This window comes from Capricornis sumatraensis, chromosome X (assembly GCF_032405125.1).
Source record: "Capricornis sumatraensis isolate serow.1 chromosome X, serow.2, whole genome shotgun sequence".
In the NCBI taxonomy this organism is placed as follows: Eukaryota; Metazoa; Chordata; class Mammalia; order Artiodactyla; family Bovidae; genus Capricornis; species Capricornis sumatraensis.
In genome coordinates, this window is record NC_091092.1 from 16,695,568 (window position 1) to 16,718,463 (window position 22,896).

The 22,896-nt window shown below is 40.9% G+C and overlaps 1 protein-coding gene across 1 annotated transcript in view; it reads right to left on the bottom strand.

The window, feature by feature from the left end:
• GUCY2F (guanylate cyclase 2F, retinal) overlaps window positions 1–22,896 on the bottom strand; it is a 97,784-nt gene that overhangs the window by 71,892 nt on the left and 2,996 nt on the right. The window contains exon 2 of the mRNA XM_068962828.1: window positions 12,369–12,670. Coding sequence (XP_068818929.1) covers window positions 12,369–12,670 — 302 coding nt within the window. The remainder of the gene's footprint in view (window positions 1–12,368; window positions 12,671–22,896) is intronic.

Below are 22,896 nucleotides of genomic sequence, written 5' to 3' on the forward strand. Positions count from 1 at the left end.
TACATGCACTCCAGAGAAAGTTAACACTACAGTACAGTTTTAAATATGTTCCCCCACAAGTACACATGCAGATACGCATATTGACACATACACACCCACAAATTCAGAGCCGAATGTTGTTGTGTTTGGCGAAGGTGGTTTTTAATCAAGAAACCCCATAACCTATTGCTGTGCAAAGTGGCAAAGCTTTGATGAGAAACCATTGTAAAGCAGTAAGGCTGCTACAGTGAACAACATGATTCTTCCTCCTACATAAATATGATAAAAGAAAAAGCATTTGTTTATTGTGTCTGATACCTCACTCATTAACCTTGAAAGTTTATTTTTGGAACAAACCTTGTATCCTTTTTCAAAAAAGGTAGATAAGAAGAGTGAATGATCCCCCCCACCCATCTTACCCCAACACTGGCTTCATGGTTTTTCATAACATTTCACTTCTAGGATGGAGTTCAAGAAAGCTATGGTCATGCCATTTTACTGAGCTTCAGGGAAAGCCAATACTTGCTGCTTCGGTTTCACAAAGTCTAGAAAGCTATCCTCCTGTAACAATCTTCATCTGAATAAAAGGGCTTAAAATTGAGTGAATTAGGTTTTTTGTTAGAAATACAAATGAAGATGCAGAGAGGTGTGGCAGCTAGCAAAACACTGTCATGTCTTGAAAATGTAGAGCAGGGGGTTTTCAACCCTGGCTACACATTAGGATTACCCAAGGCATGTCAAAAATACTGATGCCAAACCCAACCCAGCTAACAAAACCAAACACTTTAGGAACCCAGTAATTAGAGTTATGAAAAGCTCCCCAGAAATTTTAATATTCACACAGGACTCAAGACCAACAGTACAGAAGAAGACACACTGGCCCGTGGGTCTTTTCCTAACGCCATATGTTGCACAAGTCACTGTTCCCTCTCTCTGGGCTTCAATCTCTTCCTCTGTAAATTGAGGATACATAATCATGAATGGAGTCATCCTGTCTAACTATCTTACTTCCTAGATATGAAAAGGAGTCCCAAAGAAGTTAAGTGATTGGTCAAAGTTGACTAGCAAACATTTGGTTTGCTGTTCAAGACAGTCATATGGGCTTCCCAGGTGGCTCAGTGGTAAAGATTGAACCTAGGGTTCAATCCCTAGGTCGGGTAGATCCCCTGGAGAAAGAAATGGCAACCCATTCCAGTATTCTTGCCTGGGAAATCCCATAGACAGAGGAACCTGGCTGGCTACAGTCCATGGGGTTGCCAAGAGTCAGACACGACTTAGTAACTAAAACAACAAACAAAAACAGCAAAACAGTCATAAGATTTTGGTCCACATCAAAAGCTCTTTGATATTTGCAAGACCATTTGTTCCTATCCAAAGTGTCCATGAGCATATTCTGTCCATGTCAAATGGTTCTGGAGAAGACCAAATATCAAGGACCATTTGGCAAGGACCAAATGTATTATGAACCAAATGTAGATAGATGTTTTGGTCATGACCAAATATCAAGGACATTTTGGTGCAGACCAAATTTCTTACAGATATTTGGGACAGGATCAAATGTCCTGCAAGGGTCATGGTCACTCACCTAGGCATAAAATCAGGACTAGAACCCAAGTCTGTTGATTCTGTTTATTTCAGCATTCTTGATTGAAATACATATTCTCCGTGGTCTCTTCTAGTTCTGAACTCCTGTGAAACTTCCCAAATCGTGATCTAGTCCAGAGAGCAAATTTAGCTTGCAGACTTTTTTGTTTGGCTTGTTTATAGGTTCTTCTTAATTCCTCTGACCTTCTATCATTGATGTGCCCTACAGCTCAGTCCTTGGTCCTTGGTCTTCTCTATCTAAACTCACTCCCTTGGTGATCTCTTCTGCTCTCCTGGCTTTAAATATCACTCTATGCCATAAATCTGATTTACACTTCCAGTTAAGACCTGTTTCCTAAATTCTAGACTCTTACAGTTAACTGCTTACTTGGTATCTCTCCCAAATCAAACTCCTGATCTTTACCTCAAATCTTTGTGCTCCATTTACAACAAGGCTTTCCTATTTTTGTTAAAAGCCACTCCGTTTTTCCAGTTGTTCAGGCCAAAGACCTTGCCCCAGCAACAGAGCTAATAGCAGAGAAGAAACCAACATCTCAATCTCCTGAGCTTTATTCCAATGATCCCCCTTCACCACCCTACCTTAACACACACTATAGAAATAAGCACGGTGAATAGATGACATCTGCTGCCACTAAGGCATCCACACTTAGTTGCCTAGCACACACTGAGGTCCCTTTAGGGGGCTGCACTAACTCTCCCTCCTGACATTCTCAGATGCTCCAGTTAATTGTATTTAGGGTTTCTGCCAGAGTCTGCCTGTTCCCTGGGGCTTGGGTAGGTTATGACAATAAGTGAAGGCTGGAAGGTAGACGATAAAATCAATACTAGTAAAACAAATGAGTAAAAACCCACAGGGCAGCAAGTCCCTGAAAGCAGGGAGAATGCTAGTATTCTGTTTTGAAAGGTACAAAGCCTTCTGGGAAAGGGACTGCATCTAACCTACCACCAAAAGCAAAGATCTGAACTCTTAAAAACAATATCCTTACCTCTAGGCTGACCCATCCCATGGGGTTTTCAGCTGATCTCTCGGATTGACCCCTGTTAAAGCTCACTGACAGTAACTCCCCAAGATGAATGAAACCTGAAGCTTATCCTGCAGGATTCTCTAGCTTCCACCACATATCACACACATATACACACATATGCACATACTCACACACAAAGAGCCACAAAAAGTATGGTAGGGGGACTTGACGCTAAGGGAAAGAACACAGCTGTGACAACAGCATTCATTTGCAAAAGAGGGGCTGTCACTAAGACCCACTCTTGCTTTAAGGGCTTAGATTTGTGTTCTAGCTGGTTTATGTTGCCATTTTACCTGCTGTGCCCTTCAACAATGGTAACTGCCCCTTCCCATAAGCCAAAGGCATACTCTGATAGCATTAGTAGCAAAAGCTCTGTAGTTGCAGCTGTTGCACATAATGAGGAAAAGAAGGAGTAGAGGATGGGACAAGGGAAGAACACTCTTTACAACCCTCTGTGTTGGCTTCTGACTATAGTTCCCAAGAAGCAAGACAGGATTAGCAGGACCTACTGTCAGGCAGATGACCTTGTTATATCACAGATCAGAATGGTGGCACCACTCAGCCTATTGGTTTTGACTACTGTATAGACCTGAATCAGAATGAATGAACTGTGAATAAATGAATGATAATTGAGATTTAATCTTTCATTGTTACTCAGAGATTTTGGTCTTCCCTTGTGGCTCAGCTGGTAATCCGCCTGCAATGCAGGAGACTTGGGTTCGATCCCCAGGTTGGGAAGATCCCCTGGAGAATGGAAAGGCTACCCACTCCAGTATTCTGGCCTAGAGAATTCCATGGAATGTATATAGTCCATGGGGTCGCAAAGACTTGGACACGACTGAGTGACTTTCAATGATTTTAGCTACCCTAGGCATTCTGGAGCTTGTGTCCTGGAAATCAAGGTCTGGGTCAGGAGCAGTGATATTTGAATTTGTTCAGTGTAATGATTCTTGCTGTAATTAATTTGACTATTATCAGTTCAGATTTACTGTGGTTAAAAGACAGAAAACACTTCAAAAGAATTTTGACTTTGGAAGTACATTAATATATATATATATACACCTGGCTTGGAAAGCACCATTTGAAGGACAAAATAGCAACATTACCTTTGAACAAAAAGCCAGGTACATACAGAGATCAAGAAACCAAAAGGTAACTTAATTCTTGTTATTAAAGGCGGTACCTCAAATAATGAATTTCCTGAACTTAGCCAAGAAATGGCTAATAGCCTAATCTGTTTGGCATGATACTCATGAACATCACACTCTTATTTTATATAGAATAAAGCACAAAGACAATTGTAGCCACTATGAGTGGCAGGCAACCTTTACGGACAACCTGTCTGGTAGGCCCCATCCTGGAAAGCTCTAGTCTTAACCACATCCCCATCAGCCTAGCAGCCCTCTGCTAACCACCCATATCTATAGCAATGGAAAACAATACGTGTAGGAGCTTCAGGTCCCCCAGGCTTGCTGAGAAATCCAGAGGACTTCTTTTGCTTAGCCAAATAAGGTCACATTTGGAAAAAATATTCAAAATATGTGTTCTAGCAACATGCATTTGTAGCCAATAGAATTTCATTGAAAAAGAGGACTGGGAATACAATGAAAGTGAAGGAGGCAAGAACTAAAACCTTATTTCAGAAGCCCTTTTATGCCAACATATAAAGGTACAAAGGGTAATCCTTGTCCAGTCATGCTGAGACCAAGTTAGAAAGTTTGTCACTGATATCCCACCCCCTAATCTCTCCACTCAGATTTATTTTTCTCTTTTCACAGGTTGCCATAATGTCCTATCACCTCCTCTATTAGAGGAAAACAATCCAATGTGTCTGTGTCTGTGTGTGTGTGTGCTCAGTCTTGACCAACTCCATCCACCCCATGGACTGCGACCCCACCAGGCTCCGCTGTCCATGGGATTTTCCCAGCAAGAATCAAGAGTGGATTGCCATTTCCTCCTCCAGGGGGTCTTTCCAACCCATTGATCAAACCCATGTCTCCTGCGTCTCCTGTACTGCAGGCAGATTCTTTACCACTGAGCCACCAAGGGAGCCCCAAACAATCCAATAAATCCATTCAAATCAAAGTATTAGTCACTTAGTAATGTTACTTTGAGTAAAGTACTAGACATGGGAAATGATCTAATTTTTTAAAAGGCTATTGTGTGGTTGAATAGTCAGGTTCTGGTACTTCTGGTATGAGACTTGGGTTGGAATCCTAGCTCTGCCACTTGCCAGCTGTATGACAGTGGACAAGTTACCTTGAGCCTCAGTTGCATCACCCATAATATGGAGTTCAATCAGTTTACTCGCTCAGTCATGTCCAACTCGTTGCCACCCCATACACTTGATAATACCTAATCTGTAGGCTTGGACTGAGGATTCAATGAGACCATTTATGTAAATTACCTGGTACAAAATAAGCATGGACTACATGATAGCTGCTATTGTTTGCATTTCAGAAGAGGAGCATAGGGCTCTGGTAATATCATCCTAGAAGTTAGTATTCAAGATCCTTGTTCCAGTCTTGAATTCACCACCAATAAATAACACAGTCCCAGTTTTAGACCCAGTGTCCTTAGCATCCTGAAATGGTAAACCTGTTCACCTTATTGGGGGAAAGATCTTGTTTCTATTTTGCTTTCCATTACGCTACCTGCAGAATGCCTAGGCCATCATCATAATAAAAATAACAACATTAATAATAACAAAACATTTATTGAGGAGTCATTAGGTGCCAGGCAAACTCTTTTATGTGTATTAACTCATTTAATCTTCACAACAATTGTATGAGGTAGGTACTGTTATTATTCCCAATTTAAAATTAGTGAAGATACAGTGAGCTTAAGTAAATTTGCAGTACTCTGCCCTCAGAGCCCATGCTCTTACTTACCATGTTACAAGTGAGCTTAATAAATACATGCTAAATTAATTAATGGATGGTAAACTCACCAATAAAAGAGTATCATGTATACCTTTTGTAACTTCTCTTTTTCCTTTCATGGCTTCCTTATTAAAGACAGAAAAATCAAATTTTTTTCTTCTCTCTCTTCCCCTTCTCAAACATCACTCCCAAACACCAAGGAGAACAAGAAGCAGAAACAGTAAACTTCCACATCTAATGGTATTAGGAGACATCTATAATCTTGAACCACAGAAACCTGCTACAGGAGTGGTAACTGATTTAGCAGAGTGGAGGGTGATTAAATTTAAGTACCTGAAGAGGGGAATATTGGTAAGCAACAAGGAGATAGGCCCCTGTGAATCCTGGAAGGCTTAGGAGTTAGAGGTGCTATGCACAGAAGTGGGGGTTAGGCAGAGCACTAAAAGAGGGGTAGCTTTGAATGTGTGTGTACGGAACAGTTAGATTTCTGCCATCTGCCTGTACCAAGGAGAGCCAAATCCCTGCAGGAAACAGGTTAAACTGATTCAGAGCAGCTCCAGAGCTGGAACACTTCACCCAAAGGACAGTGAAAATGAGGTGAGCCATAAAAAAAATGAATGATGAAGCTAAAGTGTTCATACTTAATGATGAAAATCCCAGTCTACTTCTCCCAACATGGCTCCAAGAATAGTGACAACCAGGATTACAACTCCCAGGAAGGAGATAAAAGCATTCTTCTCTGAAGAAAGTGACTAGCCCAAGAGGCAAGATCTACAGATATTGACACGCACACAAAAAAAAACAGCTGGCAAGTCAATTCCCTGATACTGAAACCTACAGGTCAACATGCCCACCATGGACATAAACCTTCAAATCCTTCTTTTAAAGCTTCATTGTTAAATATGACCAGACAGCCAGGATCATCACTTAAGGAAAGCTTCCAAGATTAAATAGAGAGACCAAAACAAAGAAGCATGAAAAATTAGGAACTGAGGGAGACACAAAGAGCAAAGGAAAACTTCAAAGAAACTATGAGTATCTTCAGAGAAATAAGAGAAAATTATATATTCTTGAAACAAAAACAGGATGCTATAACAAAAGAGAATCAAACAAGAATTAATTCTTGGAAATTAACAACATGATAGCAAAAAATTTAATCAGTAAAAGAGTCAGAACACAAAATTGAAGAACTCTTTCAGGAAAAAACACTAAAAACAAAGATATGAGTGATACAAGGGAACTAAGAAAACAATTTAAAAATCCAACCCCCCCAAAAAAAAAATCAACCCAGGCAATCTTATATCAACTAGTGGTATTTCCAAAAAGTACAAAGACAATGTTGTTGAGGAAATTATCAAAAAAAAAAAAGAAAGAAAGAAAATGTTCTAGGCAGAAAGAGCTTCTAAATTGAAAGGCCCTACCAAATGTACAGCATAATACATGTCAAAAATCCAGGCATAATCATGAAATTTCACTACATAGGGAATAAAGAGAGAACCTTAAAAGTTTCCAGGGAAGATAAGGAGGAGTGAAAACACGTTGCATCAAAGGATCAGGAATAAGAATGACACTGGAGTTCTCAACACCAATGATGGAAATAAGACAAAGTGCCATGTCTTCAAAGTGCTAATAGAAAATAATTTTCAGTCTATACTTATGCCATGCTGTGCTAAGTCACTTCAGTTGTGTCTGACTCTTTGCGACTCTATGGACTGTAGCCTGCTAGGCCCCTCTGTTCATGGGGATTCTCCAGGCAAGAATACTGGAGTGGGTTACCTCCAAGGGATCTTCCCATCCCAGTGACTGAACCCGTGTCTCTTAAGTCTCCTGCATTGGCAGGTAGATTCTTTACCACTAGCATCACCTGGGAAGCCAACCTATATTTATGACAAGCTTAGTCAAACTATCAATCAATAGTGAAGCTAGAATAAAAGTTCACAGTGTAAAATTTTGAAAGTTTAACTCCTGTATATCTTTCTCATAATCTGCTAAAGGATGTGCTCCACCAAAATGAGACCGTAAACAAGAAAACGGGAGTCATTAGAGTCATGAAGAGTGAACCCAACACAGAAGAAAGAGAACAAGGAATTTCCAGAGTGGCAAAAAGGAAGATCCTATCATAGTAGTTGTACAGCAACCTTAGGGAGCAACAAGTTTAGATTGGAATAGGAGGACAGAGAGCCTCAGGAAAAACAAATGAAATTGATAAGGGATTTAACAGACTTTGCCATATATAAAATTGTTTTGAAAGGATTCTATAGTTTTATCAGACAGTGCAGAAAGACTTGGTAATCCAAATTAAAGAAAAAAAATAAAAATAAAGCAATTATTAACTCCAGTAAAAATCAAAAGTTATAATTGAAATGAATTCTTACTATAGTATACCACATGGATTATATATGAGTGATATTTAGACAGGTAAAATATTAAAAACATAAAATATGAATTTAACTAAAAGGTGTGACATAATTGTATTGAGAGTCTGAAGGAGGGTAAGAAAGTATATAAGAGCTAACAATCTTTAACTATGATAGGAAATGAGCAAATAATATCCGAAGTGGAGTAATCAAGAAATCAGTAGCAGTATGATATTTAGAAATATAAATACCACAATACAGAACTAAAAGACATGAAAGTGGTTGTTTCTGATGAAGAGTGAGAGGAAGGCCTAGGGACTGCCTTGTTGATACAAAACATTCTAGTATTTCTTGACTTTTAAAACTATGTGCATGCATTGCTTTGATAATTTTTGTTTTTCTTTTAAATTTTTTGAAGATGCAATTGTATAAACTAAAAGGATGCAAACCATTGCTACAAGCAATATAGCTTCTATATTCGGAATTTTCAACTTCACTGGAAGTTATTGAGCAAGGGAAAAATATAGCCATCTTTCTCATATGTTTATTTACTCATTTACAATCTCTCTTTCATTAGAATTTAGGCCCCATAAGATTGGGAACAATTAATGTGCTAGTAAATATTAGCAATAGCTCTAAGAGAAGGGAAAAACCTCTTATTTGTAGCATTTACCTCTTATTTGTAGCAGTTATCAATTTATGTGGCATAAATATTCTCAACACTTGATTCAATCTACCAATATGATGCCACTGAACACAGTGGTGGGAAAAGAGGCACACAATTGGCTTTTATGAACTGGCTTCAATTCTACTGACAAAAATCCTGTCTTGTTTACTCTTTTATCTGAAGTTCAGCATAGTGCATGGCACATGGTATGTGCTTAATAAATAGCTGTTGATCTGTTGACTAAACAAGAAAAAAAAACAGGAGTCCAGGGGTAAGCAAAGGGACTATTGAGCAATTCTTTGCCAATAATCATAAAACTTCAAGAGAGTAGGAAGCTGAGGTCAGACTGTCACTTAGAGGCTAGGTCATCATCAACCAATAAGGTCATTGACCAAAATCAAAAGGCGAAAAGGAAGTAGCTGTAAGTCAAGCACTCTGCTAGTCACTTCACCCATATTGCTTTGTTTAATCTTCCCGACAATCCTAAAAGCTGTAGATTACTAACCCACTTTACAGATGGTAAAATTGAGACTCAAAAATCTAAGTAATTTGCCCAAGGGTAGACAGCTAGCAAAAGGAAAAGCTGAGATTTAAACCAAGTTTGTCTAACTCTTTACCATATGCTCTTTCTGCTATACTGCTGCTAAGTCACTTCAGTCGTGTTCGACTCTGTGCGACCCCATAGAAGGCAGCCCACCAGGCTCCCCCGTCCCTGGGATTCTCCAGGAAAGAACACTGGAGTGGGTTGCCATTTCCTTCTCCAATGCATGAAAGTGAAAAGTGAAAGTGAAGTCGCTCAGTCGTGTCCGACTCTTAGCGACCCCATGGACTGCAGCCTACCAGGCTCCTCTGTCCATGGGATTTTCCAGGCAAGAGTACTGGAGTGGGGTGCCACTGCCTTCTCCATTCTGCTATACTAGCTGCCTTTAAAAATACCTTTTAGCAAGGCAATTTAAGGGAAAGGGGGTTTTTGTTTATCAGAGATGCAAAAATAATTATCTTACACTTCTATCACTCTTTTGTTATGAAGGTAAAGCCAAGGCACCTGCAAAGTGGGGGCAGAAATGCATCTAAACAAGCTTTCTTTATATATAAGCTTTAGAGTCTTTGTTTTCGCTCTATTTCCTTGTCTAAAGCAGAGTACAGGCTGCCTAGCAACCAAACTAATGGTGTCTTTTTTTACCTTAATTACCTTATGTTTTCCACAGCTCAAAGAGACTGGATCAACTATTAAGAGTAAAAGGTCTGAAATTTTTGTATCAAAATATCTGCTCACATACACATATTACACACACAGATACACACACACACACACACACACTTCTTTATATTTCCCTCAATCCTGTGATTAAAGTAAAAAAAAAATGATTTAGTCTTGTATCTATATGATACCATATCATTGGATAAAAAGTACAAAAATTCACCATCTGGTTGCTCGCCTGTGAATACACCAAACAACTGGTTTGAGCAACCATTCTTGGCAATCTGCAGGATTCTTGCCACTCTTGACCAAATCAATGAATTGTTTTTAATAAATATATGTGTGTCTCCTAAAAGAAAATATTTATTATAAACACATCAGTGGCAATAAAGTTCAAATTCAAAACTGTTAATATCTATGCTAGTTACTTTTTTTATTAGAACAAGAATCAGCAAAATCTTTGCTATCAATACTCAGGACAGAAAGAGATAAGAAAATCTAAGGTTGACCTGAATCATTTATTCAGATAGAAAGGCAATGCACAGAATAAAGGAATAAATAATATACACAAAAGAGAAGATCATGGAGAATGTGTCAGGCACAATCAATTGCCTACAGGACAGCCTTCTTCCTTGCTAATGGAATCACAATTTTAATTGTGCATACTCTTCCAGCAACCATAGGGTCAGTCACAATGGTCTCATTCTTCTTTCTAAATTATTTAATTTAGCATGAGTATGGGACATGACTGATCAGGAAAGTGTGGGGAGAAGTCTGCTTGAAGAGATTCTTGGCAAGATTTCCTCACTTTTAAAAAGAGACACAAGAAAGGGACATTTCTGACTGTGTTGTAGACAGTTCCACTTGGATGTGCTGTCCGGAACTGTAGCAGTCATCTTGGGACCAGGAGAGTAACCAGATTATGAGGGCAAGCCAGCATGCTATGGTTGTAAAGTAAAAAAGTGAAAATAACCTGGTTGACTGATAATGTCATTGAACAGCTGAATTAACTGACCCTAAAGTCCCCATATCTTAAAAAAAAAAAAAATTACTTGGGTTATTTTGTGTTGAGCTCTCTGTTAGTTACAGCCAGAACATTATAACTAATACAATATGCTAGCAAATGCTAGAACTTTTCAACTTATTTATGTGCCACTCTAAATACTTCTTGGAGAAGGCAATGGCACCCCACTCCAGTACTCCTGCCTGGGAAATCCCATGGGTGCAGGAGCCTGGTAGGCTGCAGTCCATGGGGTCGCTAAGAGTCGGACACGACTGAGCGACTTCACTTTCGCTTTTCACTTTCATGCATTGGAGAAGGAAATGGCAACCCACTCCAGTGTTCTTTCCTAGAGAATCCCAGGGACGGGGGAGCCTGGTGGGCTACCGTCTATGGGGTCGCACAGAGTCGGACACAACTGAAGTGACTTAGCAGCTAAATACTTCTAAAAATGAGTGCCTTCTATGTCTGGCCTCTAACCTACAAACAAAAACTCCGTCTGTATTTTTTCTCATGTAACTATCTTTGGCCTCCCCATCTTCCTCTCATATTCCTTGTCTTCTTTTTATTTCTCCCTCTTTGTTTTCGTCTTGTATCCATTTTTTGATCCATTTTGGTTTTGTCCATTCATTTCTCTGCTTTCTTCCCGTCTCCACTGTTTTTTCTAGTCCCTCTGGCTGTGATTTGAATCTGCAATATTTTTTTACATATACTCATCTACACATATATATCTATATATTATTTCTTATATATTATTAGGGAGGAATTCTTCCCCATTCCCAAAGATTCCTTTCATATACAGACAGCCCTACTAGCAAAAAAAAAAAAAAAAAAAAAACACCTAACTTCTTCACCACCTTACTCATTCCTTCCCACAAAGGAGGAGTGACTTTGACTGGTCCATTTGGAAAGAGAATTAAACATGTATATCCCAGGCCATCCTAACTTCTTTCTCTTAGGAGTGAGCTCCCTATAGGGAGTACATAACTCCACTATGCTCTTCTAGGTTACACATTAAATGAAAGGCATGCCCTCATGGGGCAAGAATATAGGGGTCTGGAGTCGGACACGACTGAGCGACTGAACTGACCGAACTGAACTGAATGCTGGTTACTAGATGGAGAAGGCTGATCAATCTTCAGATTCAATAGTGAGAAACTCAAATGCACATAGACAGAAGCTGTATTCCCCAATACCAGCTTTATCAATAATAAAGCCAGTATCTTCTTACATACCAGCTCTTATTGTTGAATTCATCAGAACTTGGGTCAGAAATAGGATTCATTTTTACTAGGCTCCTTTGAACAGCACTTATATGTATGTGTATATATATATATATATATAATATGTATTTTAGCATAGTATATATTAAAGTTTTGTGTCCCTATTCTTAAACACATTTTGTTTCTTTTTCATGGTTGTATGCTGTCATTGTGGGTAGCTTGAAGACAAAAAAAATAAAAATAAAAACTCCAATAATGTGTCTTTGTTTTACAAAAGTTTTTTGCAAACAAAAGGTGTTTTTAACTTGTGTGCAGTTACCTGTTATTGACTGAGTTTCCTCAGGAATAGAAGCACTTGATAGGAAAAATATTTACCTTCCTGATGTTTGAGTTTTTCTGATCATGATTAATTTGTGAATCTGCACTTACTTGATCTGACTCCAGCTTCTCAGGAACTTCACCTCTAGCTGCTGCCTCCGCAAAGGCTTGATAGAAGGTCTTTTCTTGGGACTCTACTGTAATGGTCAACACAGCATCATAGGCTTCCCGGAGTTTTGGGTTGTTCCTTAGAACCTGGTAGGGGGTATGCTTATAAGGTAAACTGTAGAGCAGGGTGTCATAGGGAACAAAGACATAGGTGCCATCAGTCATTTGCAGATCATGAGCCCATTCCAAGAGATGCGTCTGAGTCTCTCCCCCAATCAAAGTCGAATGCATACACATGATGATTACTGAAACCAACAAAGCAGGGAGGTTATGGCGGCAATATGTTAGTAAGATACAGAACTAAACACTACAGATTGGGAGAAACAAATAAATGTACTATAACCAATTTGTAAATGATATCTATCTTATGTCTTCAAGATGAGCAAGATGTTGAAACCTTGAGCTGAGGCTGAGGTCTTTTCAGGGACTCTGATTAGACGATAGGGAAAAATCAGATATGTCTACAGGCTGCAGTGTCTAACACTAGATGGGAATAAGAACAAAGATACCAAGTAGGAGGTAGCATAATGAAAGGCTTTGGAGTTGGAAGACCTAGGTTTATATCCTAATGTCACCACTTACTAGCTCTATGCCCACCCTTAGAAGTTACTTAACCTCTCTCTGCCAAAATATTTACTTCAGGGGATGATAGTGATGACTGAAGGAGGAATCCATATAATGGGCTTAACACACAGTGCTCAATAAATGGTGTTTGTGTGTGTTAGTCTCTGAGTCATGTCCAACTCTTTGCAATCCCATGGATTGTAGCCAACCAGGCTCCTCTGTCCACAGGAATTCTCCAGGCAAGAATACTGGAGTGGGTAGCCATTCCCTTCTCCAGGGGATCTTCCCAGCCCAAGGATCAAAACGGAGTCTCCTGATTGCAAGCAGATTCTTTAGTGGCTGAGCCACCAGGAAGCCCTCAATAAATGGTAACTATTAGTATACCTAAGAATAAGACACCTAGAAGAAGATGGGAGATTTTCCCATAGGCACTGTTGCTTTTTATTGCCTACCTCCTACAAACATACATTCTAACAGATGTTGACCAAGTGTTCCCACACTTACCAAGGCCATTATAGAAAATGAATGGCACTAACTCATACTCTGCTATAATAATATTACAGGTGATCTGTTCAATTTTTGAAAATCCCACTTCCTTATAATTGGAATTACTCTGCATTCACTCCAATTCTTCCTAGACTTATGAAACTATGTTGTTTGGCAAGGTTATGCTAGAATAGAGTGGATTGGCCACGGTTGAAGAATAGCAGCTAGATAATGAGACTGAAAGTCTTATATCCAATTTCGCCCTTGGCATGCTAAATGAGTTTAGTTTAAGTCCACTTGTGCTTCAGCGCCCACATCTTTAAAATGTAGATTCCAATGCATTTCACAGGTACATTGAGTGGTTTAATTAGATAATGCCTGGCAAGTACTCTGAGCTCCTCGAAGAAAGGCAAAGACCCTACTGCCATTGGTAAATATTAATTATACATGCTTACACGGCAACTTTAATCTCAGGAACTGAGTAGGCTTAAACTACGTTCAATGACTGATGCTGGGCATTTACATATTGCTTCCTCTATTTTCAAAAACCTTCTTTGCAGTTGTTAAGTACCCCCAGAAAATTTCTTCTTTGAGGCAGAGCTAGTATCCTTCATTTTTTAAGTCATACCTAGTAAGTTATGAAGTTGATTTAAACACCAAACACACACATCCACACACACACACACCATAACTTGAATTTTGAAATGACCTTTAGCTCATTCAATATTATTATCCTGAGAGGTTCTACATATATTCTGATGCACAAACTTTCCATTGAATACTCTAGGGATATCTCGGGAGCTAGTTCATGAGCCACGCAAGGAATTCAACCTCCCTGATTCATAATCACACATTGTATAATGGGGAAATTGAGTGAAAGGGAGGTCTGACAAGGCAATGATTGGATTTAGAAGAAAAAATAGGACCGAAGGTCCGGAGCTCCCTAAATTTGGCTCCACCATTAAATACGAATCACTGTGGTCAAGTCAGTACAGTCACATGTCCATTGAGGGGGAAAATTGAGTTTTGTCAGGTGCTTCGGGTAGCTGGCCAGTTCTTCCAACAGTATCTCTGGCAAGTAGGTTAGTATTGGCATCTTTCTTCTACAAAGACAGATTAGTTGATGAGACCAAGGTTACCCAAGAGAGATAAAATTCATTTAATTCACTTGTGCATGCATGCTGAGCTAAGTCTACTGCTTCAGTCGTGTCTGACTCTTTGTGACCTTATGGACGTAGCCCGCCAGGCTCCTCTGTCCATGGGCTTCTCCAGGCAAGAATACTGGAGTGGGTTGCCATTTCCCCCTCCAGGGGATCTTCCCGACCCAGGGATCTAACGGAGGTCTGTTATGTCTACCTGCATTGGCAGGCGGGTTCTTGACTACTAGCGCCACCTGGGAAAGGAATATCAAAATTACTTCACTGAATGGAAAACATATAAAACTAAGTGCTTCGTGTTGGTTAAAATACAACATATATTTTAATGTACACTATGTGTACCGGGTGCTGTGGTGTGCGAGCCAGATGCAACCTTCAGTAATGAAACATTCTTTCTCCTAGCTTTTGGGAATGTTTGGAGATAATAACTGATACCTCCCTGGGAACTGGCCTCAGGTGAGGAGAACCACCTTTCCCAAAATTGTATCCCCTCAGTAGTGTACTAGAGCTGGCTCATGCTGGTTCACAAGAGCCAATGGTTGTATTTTCAGGGATTTTCTGAGCTAGTTAATGTCATGTTGGTAGCTTGAAATTGGCCATGGTGGGCATTACAAAACCATGGGAATCAGCAAATGCTACAAATCAAGGCTTTTCCCTCCTCCCCCATAAACTGGCTGTTAAACAATTATTATCACACTGTGAAATGAAAATATCTCTTGCCATATTAATCAGCAAGAAATGTCACAGCCATCGGCGATTTCTGGCCTCCAAACGTGAGTGAGGGTTCCCAAAACTGCAATCCACCGGATGCTGCCGCCCCCCACCGTGATTGCTGAGGGGCTGGGAGAATGCAAGAAGCAAGGTGAACAAGGAAACAGGATTGCCCCAGAAGGCTGAGGTGCATATGAAAGGAGTGAATTCAGCGAGCCCAGAGGCTTGCATCTTCCCATACACAGAACGCTAAATTCCTTCACCTGATACCTGATCTTTGAAGATCAGACTGCCTGCTCCCCTTGTTGCAAACTTGTATATAGCCTGACTTCCCCTCCTGCAAACTCCTCTGAGCAGTTTTGTCAGAGCTACTGAGATGCTGTCTCCCAGGCTCGGAGTCCTAAACATTCCCACCAAATAAAATAACTCTCTACTTTCAGGTTGTGACTGTCTTTTTTAAGTCAACAACACTGCATGCCTTTCTCTGCATCAGCCTGTGCCCAGTTACTGGTCAATATGGAGGCATAAAGGCCAACACTCCTTAATTCTGGACAATTCTGAAAGGCCATCCCAGTTCCAGAGTTCCCACTGGGACTGGCTGGGACCTTTGTTGTGGCTGCGTGACAGTTTAATTTCTCTCTTTCCAACCCTACTGCTGTCTCTCCTTCACAGACGTCCTTGAAAGCAATCACCCAATAAGCTTCCTGCAGACAAGTCTCCATCTGCCATACTTTTTTTTTTTCCAGGGTACCAACTTATGACACTGGTTTAGATCCCCACTGTACACTGAACTGATGTCCATCATGGCACTTACAAGATGTATTGCCCTTATTTATTATGTCAGCCTCTACTATGAAACCATGAGTTCCCTGAAGCAAAAAAAAAAAAAAAACTGTATTTTATTTATTTCTGTATCCTGGTACGTAATTATGCACCAAGTATACAATGAATATCTGAAAATTTCAGAAGGAGAAGTTATGAACTGGGTATCTTTTGTGGGTTCCTTGAGATGTGAGACATGGGCATTTCAGATCGTTAGTATGGAGGAACAATTCAAAGGGATATTTGCTGGGCAGGTAGATACTAACATGCCTGTCTTTAATGCTTGTGCCATTAACTATGCTCAAGACCTTACCCTCAACCTGAACCTCTACTTTTAATTTTCCTTTCACTGGCCCACACGGAGGTCATTTCAGGCAAAGAGTCAGAATTTTTATGACTGGAAAGACTCTTTGAGACCATCTACCTCCTCTTACTCCCTCATTATTTTACAGATGATGAAATGGAAGACTCAAGAGGGAATGATCACATTATACTCTATTTTTTGCAAGGTAAGACTTTGCTATTGAACATGATTAAAACAGAAAGCATAAATACTGAATTCAAACAACACCATCTTAATTTAATAGATTGTGTGCTTCGTGAATAAGGATTTATGGATGCATCTGTTCTACATGATTATTTTACTAAATAGCTTTATTATCTCAAAATGACATTCATTAAAATGGGATTTTACCTGTAAGTTGTCAGGAAAGGATTAGTAGACAGAAACCTTAAATCCTTGGCAAGGTCTAGGTCAACAGGTAATCATTGAATAATATTAATCTGTAAGTTTCCGTCCTGATTGTTAACTGTCAAGCCACTCTATCGCCTAAACAAGGACCAGAAAATACATCCTCCTGAGATCCCATCTCACCAGGATATGATACTAGCTCTTTCTCTGAGCCACCTGAGCCCCACTTGAGTTGTCTAACAGCTATGTCCACTATGGCAGGGTGCTCAAAACCCTTCAATGCAGCAGCAGGAAATGTCATGAAACTCTAGAAGCTAATTCCCAAGTCACTCAACTCCTACTTCTCTTCCTATATTAAAATACTCTATTTAATATTTCCTTGAGATATAGGAACTGTGTTTCTCCAAAAGCAAAGTTTATTTCTCCCAGATTCCTGGCTATAGAGTGCTTGGTGGAGGAACCTAAGCCCAGTTTCACACCTTGTGAGATGAAAATGTTTTCACTAGCTAGTGCTGAAGAAGTTCTTAGAAGTCCTATTCACACTGTGAATAGCCTAGAACACTGAACGTGCAACACTGCTCCCAATCCACAGAAACCCTCCGTTCTACTGTCCTTGATTTTCATTTTAACCTTTTGTGACATTTCCTACCACTAGCATTCATCTTAATCTATTTCATGTTAACGGATATTGAGAGAGATGGGAGAGAATAAGCAGTCAGAGTGGGAAGCGGGTATCCAGTGTGATTTATCCCAGGTCTCACATTCCCCCAGGATTCATACCCATGGGGCCACAGCCTGATAGAAGTAGATTCACACCATTCTCCTCTCAGCTCTCCCCCACCCACTCTATAAAATGGATACATAACTAAAATCTGCATGTTTCCCAACCACCACCCCAGAGTATGATTCAGTGCAGGATGCCCTCAAACACCATACTTTTAGAACACCACAGTACATGATGTATGGCTATTTCTATCAATTGAGGATGCCACACACATTTTTAGCCTTAAGTCCTGAGACCACCACTTACAAACCTGCCACCAGTGTTGAACTGGTTCAAGTAGCTTAGCATGCTGTCAGACACATATTACATTCAATGGCCATTCTGTCTGTATTAGATCATGCTTTTTCATACCCAGTAAAACTGGTATCACAAGTATTTTTACTGCCTTCACATTACTGCCCAGCTTACATTTTTAATATTCCTTCATATCTTGCAACATATGTTTTTTTCAACTTTTCCTAAACTGCTATGCAGATTTGTGTATGTGTGTGTGTTTGTTCAGACACACACAAGAGTTGTGTCCGACTCTTTTGAGCCCCATGGACTGTAGGCCACCAGGCTCCTCTGTCCATTGGATTTTCCAGGCAAGAATACTGGAGTCGGTTGCCGTTTCCTTCTCCAGGGAATCTTCCTGACCCAGGCATCAAACCCTTGTCTCCTGCATTGGAAGGCAGATTCTTTACCACTGAGCCACCAAGGAAGCCCAAATGAGGGCTTTTAAATGCAGGAAGCCTAGATGTTTATAGATTTTTCTCTTGGGCTGGGTCTTCAATAATTATATCATCACTGATAGTGGACCCATTCATGAGAGCAAGCTGTCCTTTCACCATTCACATTGATTAACATTTAACTATACCAAATTCCCTATCAACACTAAGGTTCTTGGTCATAGTATTATGCTATCACTATTGTTACTACTTTAGGAAAAATGGGATAATGTTTATCACTTTGAGGCACTTAAAAGAATTTCATCAGTGGGCACAAAAGTTAAGAGAGAAAAATGGAAGGGCTGAATTATACACCATGGAACACAGGGTCTCAAGTGAGTATGCCTTCGGGGCATTCCTCAAGTACACAAGAGGCAGTGGAGCTTAAGTCTTTTATTAAACCAGTGATTCTCAAAGTATGATCCCCGAACCATCAGCATCAGCACTACCTTGAGCTGGTTAGAAATGCAAATTCTAGGGCCCTATTCCTGGAGAAGGCAATGGCACCCCACTCCAGTACTCTTGCCTGGAAAATCCCATGGACGGAGGAGCCTGGTGGGCTGCAGTCCATGGGGTCACTAGGAGTCAGACACTACTGAGCAACTTCACTTTCACTTTTCATTTTCATGCATTGGAGAAGGAAATGGCAACCCACTCCAGTGTTCTTGCCTGGAGAATCCCAGGGACGGGGGAGCCTGGTGGGCTGCCATCCCTGGGGTCACACAGAGTCGGACACGACTGAAGCGACTTAGCAGCAGCAGGGCCCTATTCCAGCCCTCCCAAGTCAGAAACTCTGGAAGAGGGATGTAAGCCTTCCAGGGGATTCTGCCCACACTTAGGTTTGAGAGGCACTACTTTAGATCAACCGGAATACGTAGCCTAGTCCTCCTACTCACTAGTTACTGATATTGGGCAACTATTTAACCTCTCTTAGCCTCCAAATCAGAGAATGCAATGGCAACCCACTCCAGTACTCTTGCCTCAAAAATCCCATGGACGGAGGAGCCTGGTGGGCTGCAGTCCATGGGGTCGCGAAGAGTCGGACACGACTGAGCAACTTCACTTTCACTTTTCACTTTCATGCACTGGAGAAGGAAATGGCAATCCACCCCAGTATTCTTACATGGAGAATCCCAGGGACAGAGGAGCCTGGTGGGCTTCTGTCTATGGGGTCGCACAGAGTCAGACACGACTGAAGCGACTTAGCAGCAGCAGCAGCCTCCAAATCGCATCCATGAAAGTAAAAGTGTTAGTCACTAAGTCCTGTCCAACTCTCTGCAACCCCATGAACTGTAGCCCATCAGGCTCCTCTGTCCATGAGATTCTCCAGGCAAGAATATTGGAGTGGGTAACCATTCCCTTCTTCAGGGGATCTTTCTGACCCAGGGATCAAACCTGGGTCTCCTGCATTGCAGGCAGATTCTTTACCAGCCTTTGTCCACTCACTAGTTACGTGGTATTGGGCAAGTATTTAATCTCTCTTAGACTCCAAAGTCTCACCCATAAAGTGCATTTAATAGTAATTGGCCTTACTTTACAGGGCTGTTGCAAAAATTGAATGAGATGGTCCATATAAAACCCTTGCAAAATGACCAACATATAATAAATACTCAATAAATATTAGCTTTTATCATTGTTGTCATTATTACTGGTGGGTTTTTTTTTTTTTTTTTGGTGTGTGTGTGTATGTCAAGAATCTTCAACAGATGGTAGAGGCTGGCCAGATCCCTGACAATGAGGTAGTAATAAGGTATCTGATTTTGGAAGAACAAGAGAAGGACATTCTGACAGTGTCCTAGTTACTGAACATCATATTGTAACTAAGCATTCCCAATTTGGAAGGATTTAAAGGAATCCCCAAATGGTTCAACAGCCTGGTAAACCCAAATTGAAAGGATTTCACAATCAGCCAAGCATTGATAGGCAAAAAGGTGAGGAGAAGGGAGGAGGGATTGAAATAGCCATTTGAAAAGTTCTCTAAAGAGCTTTTCAGTGGGGCCTCCTGCTAGTCTTTGTGAGAATTAGCAAAAGAACTTCTGGGTAATTGCAATTCCACAGGTGCTCAGCCTGTGAGAGATGCTTTTTCCTGCCACTGGATCAAAACTTCCAACAGGACTCATGGTTTAAGGAGTGGAGAGTGAACGAATTTTGGCCCTTATGTCCACTCAGCTAGGTCCCCTTGCATAGGGCACAACTTCCATAACCACACACAGCAGCCCTGACCATAAGTTAAGGCCTTTGTCTTTGAACAATATCTCTCCTTTATGACTTTTTCGGAAACAAAGATAATTGGTAATTGCCTCTGAAGCTTAAAGGAAACGAGCTGACAATCTGGGAGAAACAGAATACCGACTCCTATAGGACTTCATTTACCCCATTCTTTGATTTTAGTGATGTCTGTATCTACCTACTTGTTATGTGAGGTCCACAGGTGTTGTAAAACTTAAAAGAGAATACCTTTCTCCTGGATAACCCAGAGGATTAAATGACATTATCTATATGCAAATACCTTGTAAACTGTAGAGGTTTCATTGTCTCAGTGGCAGCCTCTAATAACGCCCCCACTGTTTCCCCTTACGAAAGCCCATAACCATTATTATTGTTATGATCATCTTTACAATTAAATTTTATCATTGTCTTGCTTTCGTTTAAGCACAATTTAGACCAGTTTCTAAAAAAGCCACTCCTTCTGACTCCAGTAAGGTGCCAGTGAGCACTCATGCTTATGCTCGTGTTTAGTCACTCAGTTGTGTCTGACTCCTTGCAACCCTGTGGACTGCAGCCCACCAGGCTCCTCCAACCATGGGATTCTCCAGGCAAGAGTACTGGAGTGGGCAGCCATTTCCTTCTCCAGGGGATCTTCCCAACCCAGGGATTGATCCCATGTCTCCTGCCTTAGCAAGCAGATTCTTTACAACTGAGCCACCCAGAAGCCCAGTAAGCACCAGAAACATAAATTTATGTGAAAGAGAAGTGGCATAACAGCCAGTAATAAGCTAGCTTTCTCTACCCTCCCTCCCCACCACTATGTCTCACCGCCGCTACCACTGCCACTGTCCCGTGGGGCTGTGGTCCCTGTTCTTGTGAGCAGGTCAGATGAAATCAGTCTTCAAACTATTTCCATTACTTCCAAACATTGCCAGTCCTCTCCAAAGGAAGGGATCCCTTTCTACTATATTTTGTACATCCCAAAAGGTCCTACCCTGAAGGTTTGTTTGGGGCTCCATAGTGTTAAGAAGTAGCTTCATATCCAGCAGAATAAGGAAGAGGCCAGGTCCTGCCTTGCTCAGTCCTTCTCAGCTAAGGTCACCACGAAAACCTTAGTGCTTTTTCAGTTATGATAGTTAACAGCTAGGAATACTATTACAGTATTGCGCTATACTGTATAAATACTATATACAGTATTACCATATTTCCAGTCCCAGTCAAAAGGTGCTAGAAAATCAGCTAGAAATGTCAACCACAAATTGGCACTTGTCATGGGTGCTTGCCATCTACCTCTACAAGGATTGAATCATGTGCCCCTCCAGCTGCTGACCTTCAACACCCCTTGAAGGAGTTCAGGGTGGAGAGCAGAGATGAGGCACTCTGTGCTCCAGGAAACTGGCAGGACAGGTGCTCAGATAGTTTGATATTTTCAGGAAGCTAACTTTATGAGCTCAATTCTTGTATCTCATATCTAGAAAAGCACTAAAATCATTCATGGTGATGGCTGTTTCTTAAGACTAGCAGAGGCTTCCCAAGACCAGCAGAAACTTTCTACAAAAAAATATGTGCCTGATTGCATACTCCTCCTTCCCCAAAATCACATATATATTGTCCTTTCCCCCTGCCTCTTTGGAGCAGTTTCTCAGAGATATCTGAGGTGCTGTCTCCCGGGCTGCTGTCCTCATATTGCCCCAGATAAAACTTAACTCGCAACTCTCACACTGTGTGTGTGTGTTTTTTTTTTTAAGTCAACAGAGATTTGATCTAGGATGTGCTGAATCTGGTGTACTGTAACTGTTCTCCCTTGTTCTGTTGGCCCAATCCATACTCATTGGGGCTTCCCTCATAGCTCAGTCAGTAAAGAATCTGCCTGCAATGCAGGAGACCCGGGTTCGATTCCTGGGTCAGGAAGATCCCGTGGAGATGAAAATGGCAACCCACTCCAGTATTCTTGCCTAGAGAATCCCATGGACAGAGGAACCTGGCAGGCTACAGTCCATGGGGTCGCAATAGTTAGACACGACTTAGTGACTAAATCACCATCATACTCATTAGCTCCCAACTCAGTTTCTCACCAGATCTCCCATTCTCTGATGGGACCAGAGATGTGCCCTGAACCTCAGGCTTCATGGCTAAAGTCCCAATACTCAATTTACATTCATACTCTGAATCCTGCTTCTCATGCTCCTATTGGCTGGTGCACTACTCTCAATGATCAACTGGACACTAAGTTTACCTTAAAACTCACTCCTCTTCTGCAAATCCTTCTACCATATCCCACCCACCACTCAGGTCGCCCTGAGATACCAACAACTAGCTGTGCCAAGTGTGAGTACCACAC